Raw genomic sequence first — 6,972 nt, forward strand, 5'->3', positions numbered from 1 at the left:
AAAAAAAAAAAAAAAAGATGTCTTATAAGACTGGTCCTTACAGGATAGGTCTCTTAAGTATGAAATTTTTTTAAAAAAATGATTGGTTCTGTAGCCAATATTTTGGTGGGGTTTTTTTTGTTTGTTTTTGAGACAGGGTCTTACTCTGTCACACAGACTGGAATGCAGTGCTGTCATCTTGGCTCACTGCATTCTCTGCCTCCCAGGCGCAAGCAATCCTCCCACTTCAGCCTTCCAAGTAGCTAGGACTACAGGTGCAAGCCATCACACCTAGCTAATTTTTGTATTTTTTGTAGAGACAAGGTTTTACCATGTTGCCCAGGACGGTCTCAAACTCCAGAGCTCAAGCAAGCCACCCACATCAGCCTCCCAAAGTGCTGGGATTAAACAGGTGTAAGCCAAACCTTTGGGCGATTTTGGTATTTTTACTAAGTTACAAAATAAGTAATGAAAAGTCATAGGTAAAATGAACCAGGATGTGGGGAATCCAAAATGCAATATAAGCAGTAACAAATGAACCCCATTACAAAAGAATAACATAATCACACTGAAGAAGGTGCGAAAGAGAAAAAACAACCTAAGTAACTTTGGCAGTCAGTATTTTGGCTGCATAATGTGAAGGCTGAATACAAATTTTGTTTTCACAGGAGTGTGGGTTAGCAATCCTGAAATTACTTAATGTAAATACATGGATGAGTCAAATACGTACACTGCAGCCAAAGAGAGTAGGTTTCTCACTGTTGGAGAAGGGGGTTAAGAATAAGGGGTCAGGCATGGTGGTGTGTGCTTATAGTCCCACCTACTTGAGAGGGTGTGGCTGGAGGATCACTTGAGCCCAGGAATTCCAGGCCAGCCTGAACAACATAGCAAGACCCTGTCTCAAAAAAATAAATGAATAAATAAGGAAAGGAGAGAGTTAGAATGAACCCTATGGTACTGGATTCAAATCAGAAGTATCAAAGCTCTTAATATGTGTACAGATGGATATAGAAATATAGATTTGTGTGTGCATGGGAATAAGTACATACATACATTTCATAATATTTTCTGCTGAGAGGACCTATGATCATGACACTCCAGTTGGAACAAGCACACCAAGGCGGGCGGATCACAAGGTCAGGAGATCGAGACCATCCTGGCTAACACGATGAAACCCTATCTCTACTAAATATACAAAAAATTAGCCAGGCGTGGTGGCAGGCACCTGTAGTCCTAGCTACTCAGGAGGCTGAGGCAGGAGAATGGCATGAACCCAGAAGGCGGAGCTTGCAGTGAGCAGAGATCACGCCAGTACACTCCAGCTTGAGTGATTCCATCTCAAAAAAAAAAAAAAAAAAAAAAAAAAAAGAAGTAGCTGATTCTAGGGCTAGGGCTGGCAAATAACAAAATGATAAACATTGTGGCACAGAGAGTAAAGAGGGTTCCAGTAATGATGGGGCACACTGAAAGTATACAAAAGCCCCTTTGAAGGAGCATCTAATGGCCAGAATCCAATGCAGTGTGAGCAAGGCAATAATGATAGTCATAGATTAGAACTCCCCAAATAAAATACATTTCCAAAAGTCCATATTAATGCAAATTATCGAATAATTAATATACGGGGGAGGAGGGAGGGTTCTTTGGTATAAAATTCCAATTAAAAATGCAGAAGGGGGCCAGGCGTGGTGGCTCACGCCTGTAATCCCAGCACTTTGGGAGGCCGAGGCGGGTGGATCACCTAAGGTCAAGAGTTCGAGACCAGCCTGGCCAACATAGTAAAACCCCACCTCTACTAAAAATACAAAAAATTAGCCAGGTGTGGTGGTGGGCACCTGTTATCCCAGCTACTCTGGAGGTTGAGGTAGGAGAATTGCTTGAACCTGGGAGGCGGAGGCTGCAGAGAGCCAAGATTGCACCATTGCACTCCAGCCTGGGCAACAAGAACGAAACTCTGTCTAAAAAAAAAAAATGCAGAAGGGGGCCAGGCGTGATGGCTAACGCCTGTAATCCCAGCACTTTGAGAGGCTGAGGCGGGCAGATCACTTGAGGTCAGGAGTCTGAGACCAGCCTGGCCAACTTGGTAAAACCCCGTCTCTACTTAAAACATAAAAATTAGCTGTGTGTGGTGGCGTGTGCCTGTAATCCCAGCTACTCAGGAGACTGAGGCAGGAGAATCACTTGAACCCGGGAAGTAGAGGTTGCAGTGAGCTGAGATTGCACCACTGCACTCCAGCCTGGGCGACAGCGCGAGACTCCATCTCAAAAACAATAAATAAATAAATAAATAATAAAAATTAAAAATGTAGAAGGGGCTGGGCGTGGTGGCTCACACCTGTGATCCCAGCACTTTGGGAGGATAAGGCGAGAAGACTGCCTGTTGAGACCAGCCTGGGCAACATAATGAAATCCCGTCTCCACAAAAAATTACATGGGCGTGGTGGTGCACACCTGTAGTCTCAACTACTTGTGAAGTTCAGGAAGGAGGATCCCTTGGGCCCAGGAGGTTGAGGCTGCAGCAAGCTACAATTGTGCTACTGTACTCCAACCTAGGAGACAGAGAGAGACAGACAGGAGGGGAGGGGAGAGGAGAAAAATGTAGAGGGAAAGATGAAACACGTATACACCACAGTAATATCTTTCTCGGCCAAGAATCATTGATGGAATGGTTATCTGCAGCCTCAAAGTAGGCCCCCACAAGATACTTACTAATTTCAAAAGGATAAAATAACACCTCTGTACAGGAAAAACCTGGCAAACACCACAGTAACCAGGTGATCAACATCCATATCACAAAATGTGGTACATATACACCATGGAATACTATGCAGCCATAAAAGGGAACAAGATTGTGCCCTTTGCAAGGACATGGATGGAGCTAGAAGCCATTATCCTCAGCAAACTAATGCAGGAACAGAAAAACAAACACTGTACGTTCTCACTTATAAGTGGGAGCTGAATGATGAGAACACATAGACACTGGGAGGAACAACACCCACTGGGGCCTGTCAGGGGGTAGGGAGGGGGGAGGGAGAGCATCAGGGAAGAATAGCTAATGGATGCTGGGCTTAATACCTAGGTCACGGGATGATCTGTGCAGCAAACCACCATGGAACACATTTACCTATGTAACAAACTTGCACGTCCTGCACATGTACCCTGAACTTAAAAGTTGAAGGGAAAAAACCATTCACATCACTAGTAATTAGACATACTGATGTCATAAACCCCTGCTGGGATGCACTGAGAAGGGCACAGTACCACTTCTGTGGTCTTCTTGCCAAAAATGCACAGCCTTAATACAATGATGAAAAATATCAGGCAAACCAAATTGAGGAACATTCTACAAAACCACTGGCCACTGCTCTTCCAAAGCAGTCAATGCCATGAGAGGCATGGAAGTACTGAGGAGCTGTCACAGGCCAGAGGAGGGGAAGGAGACATGACAAACAGGTGCAGTGGCGGGGGGGCGCGCGGTGCTGGAGCAGATCCTAGATGAGAGAAAGGAAATCAGCGGGAAAACTGGCAACATTCATCTGTCTGCAGGTTTTCAGTGGTATTTTATCAATGTTACTTTTCTGGTTTTAAAAACTGTACTGTGGTTTTGTGCTATGTTAACATCAGGACAACCTGGGCAAAGCATTTCCCAAAATGTCTGCACTATTTCTGCATCTCTTCTGTAAGTCTAAAACTATTTCAAAATACAATTTTTAAAAAATCCATGGTTAAGGTACCCTCCAGGGGCTCTGAGCAGTCCTGGATGTGCCCCTTCTATCCACTTCTGCCCAGTGCTGAGCTATGCCCTGAGCCATCCTTCAGAGAGGGCAGAGGCCAAAATGCTAGCAGCTGGCACCTGGCAGAGGTAGGGGCTGCTCACATGTGATGTCCACTTTCTTTCTGCTTGTGATCTTAATTCTTTACAGTAAGCACATGTTACATACAGTGAGAATGTCTAGGGGGAAAGGCAGTGAACTAATGCTACAGCAAATTAGCATATTTATAAAAATCATGTTCCCTGAGAAGAAAACAACATTTCATGCTCATCACCATAGGAAAAATTTCTTGGCCATTTTAAAATAAAATGCCAAAGTCATTTTTTAAAGTAATCAAAAGAAGAAAATACAGACCTAGCTAACTTCAGGTCTAAGGTAGACCTTAAGAGATTAAGATAATTTCTATGCTGTATGAACTACAGTGTTTTTCTTGGCATTTATTCTGTTTTATTAAAGTAAAATTTAAAATTATGATGAAATATTTTAAAAATACAATTCTTTCACTTACCTTTTCATCTTTTATAGTTACATAAAGGTAAACCTCAAATGTATCTTCTTCCACAGCACATAATCTGGCTTCCACCTGGGTAGTTGCTAAACAGCATAAATGAAAACACAAATTAGCTGATGTTAAAAGTATATTTGAAACAATCATGACTATTTCTCACCTAGTAACCTCTGCTAACCACTTAAGAGTGCCCAAATGGCTTCCTTGGGCAGGACCAGGGGGAGCATGTTAGGAAAAAGCACTCCTGATTGTGGAGTGGATCACGAGTCCTGTCCCTGTCAACAGGTTCCTGTGCCACCCTGTGAATACCTCCTCAAGCATAGCTCCTGGTATTCTCTTCTCCTCCACTCCTCCCAAACCCAGATTTCCAGTGCCAGGCCTTCATCTGAGGTCCGTTCTACCCTGCAAAGCCCCACAGAGTGCAGCACCCAGCTACTCCCTTAGATACTCAAAACCCCACAGCAGCAGCATCACTGCCACCTACCGGGCGCTGTGCTAAGTCCTTTAGAAACCTTCTTTCGCTGAGTTCTTACCACTACCTTTAAGGTAAGTACAGTGGTCACATCACAGGTGAGGAGACCAGGCTCAGAGGCTAAGTCACTTGCCTGAGCCACTGAGGACTAGATGGCCGGCCTCCTCCAGACTCACATTCTCATCTCCCAGCAGCCCCCGTGGCTCACAGGGCCAAAACTCCAGTCCCAGTGACCTCCCAGCCTCCCACTGCTCCCAGGTCAAAGGATCTGGCTCCTCCTCTACCCAGACAACGGCACAGCACAGGAGAGGGGCCAGGACCCAACGAGGTACCAGGCAGCACCCCAGGCATTTCCCACCCACCAACCCTCTCACTGAAACCAGGTATCTGACTGCCAGGGGTCATGACAGATCCCACAAAATACACTGTTTATAGTCACTGATATAAAATAAAAAGAACAGCTGAAGACATTTTATTCATCTTAAATTAGCAGTAATGAATATTACACAATAAATATCCATTTACTATCTCTTGCTCACTAAAAATGCTAGATTTTTCATCAATTACTGGTCCAATAAAATCCATATGAATTTATTTTGCAGCGCCGCAGCTTTTATGCAAACAAAGAGGCAAGCATTATTACTGTGTAAGGGTTCCCTTGTACAAACAGCCCCCTGCTGATCTTAGCTGTCAATTACTGACATCCACAGCCACTAGGGGTGCAGAGTTACTGTGGCACTTGAGCTGGGAGAAGCCCCAGGTAGCTTAGGGAACTCCTCTCAGGAGGGCTGTTTGGCCAACAGGGGCATCTCCAACCCCCTCCAGCAGCAGAAGCTGAGGCCTCTGTGGGTGTCACTTCCAGGCAGGCTGCAGTGATCAGGCACTGGCTTACCTTTGAGAAGGTTCTGAAAGTACTGAATAGCTGCACTGTCCCACTTCTTGGCAGGTCTGGAACAGCGAACAGATGCAACTTTATTACATAAAAATCTGAGGCTAGCATACCAACAGCATTTTGTAAACTATACACTGGACGTTTCTCACACTACATATGGAACATGTGATGCAGATGATGGGGCGCCTGGCGCTGGCCCTGCTCTAGGGGTGAGGATCCCACCATATCCTGCAACACGCTCTTCTCAACACTGTCAGCTGCACCGGTGCAGACTCAAAGCACAGAGGTGCCACTGAGAATGACCTGTGCTCACCACCGCACTGTCTGTCACGACACCACCATCCCTAGACAAATCAGTCTCCCCAGCCAGAACACAAGCTCCTGGGACAGGGATCCTAAGTGTGCAGCGTCTAGCACAGTCTGGCACAGAGAGGGCACAACACATGCTGGTACACCAACACCCTCACAGGCAGTCGTGGGACAGCCAGATACTATCTTTGTTTCATTTTCATTTTTTGAGACAGGGTCTCTCTCTGTTACCCAGGTTGGAGTGCAGTGGCATGAACACAGCTCACTGCAGCCTTGAACTCCTGGGTTCAAGGGATCCTCTCATCTCATCCTCCCGAGTAGCGAGGACTACAGGTGTGCCACACCACACCCAGCGATTTTAAAAAAATTTTTTTATAGAGAGAGGGTCTAGCTATGTTGCCCAGGCTGGTCTCAAACTCCTGGGCTCAAGTGATCCTCCTGCCTTGGCCTCCCAAAGTGCTGGGATTACAGGCATGAGCTAATGCAGTGGGTCTCAGCTACTATAAAACTACTGTTCCTCACTCTGCTGACCCTAGCGCCCTCTCACTGGCTCCCATCTTACCCTATCATCTTGTCCTTTCTACATCTTTCTTAGGCTTTGCAAAGAAAATTGTAGGAAAAGCTGTAGGAAGTGGGGAAAGAGGAGAAACTTGGAAGCAAGGAAAAAAATAAAATGTAAAGTCAGAATGACGTTTTATGTTTCTTCTGATTTTATGTACCAGAGATGCCACCACCATCCTCCAAGAACTGTTTTAAAGATCAAATGAGATAATGTACATAGAACACTTAGCCCAGTGCCTGGATATAATCATTACTCAAAAATGTTGGTTATTTTTATTCTTATAAGAATGATATTAAGCAATTCAAGGAATTACAAAGGATTTATAAAAGGCAGTAAAGGCAGTGGTTCTAAAACCTTGTTACACACAAGGAATTACCTAATAATGAGCTTTTTTAAAAAAGCAAAATGTAGTATATTAGTAATAATGACAAGGCAAACAACCCAAGAGAAAACCCAATCTAACACATGAACAGGCAAATC

At 44.7% G+C, this 6,972-nt stretch overlaps 1 protein-coding gene across 1 annotated transcript in view; it reads right to left on the reverse strand.

Annotated features, from left to right (window-relative positions):
- TDRD12 (tudor domain containing 12) overlaps positions 1-6,972 on the reverse strand; it is a 51,518-nt gene that overhangs the window by 30,970 nt on the left and 13,576 nt on the right. Inside the window, exons 4-5 of the mRNA XM_011995249.1 lie at positions 5,622-5,677; positions 4,258-4,343 (exon numbers count right to left, since the gene is read on the reverse strand). Of these exons, the coding sequence (XP_011850639.1) occupies positions 4,258-4,343; positions 5,622-5,677 (142 nt within the window). The remainder of the gene's footprint in view (positions 1-4,257; positions 4,344-5,621; positions 5,678-6,972) is intronic.

The sequence above is a fragment of the Mandrillus leucophaeus genome, unplaced genomic scaffold (assembly GCF_000951045.1).
Source record: "Mandrillus leucophaeus isolate KB7577 unplaced genomic scaffold, Mleu.le_1.0 Scaffold48, whole genome shotgun sequence".
NCBI classification, from domain to species: domain Eukaryota; kingdom Metazoa; phylum Chordata; class Mammalia; order Primates; family Cercopithecidae; genus Mandrillus; species Mandrillus leucophaeus.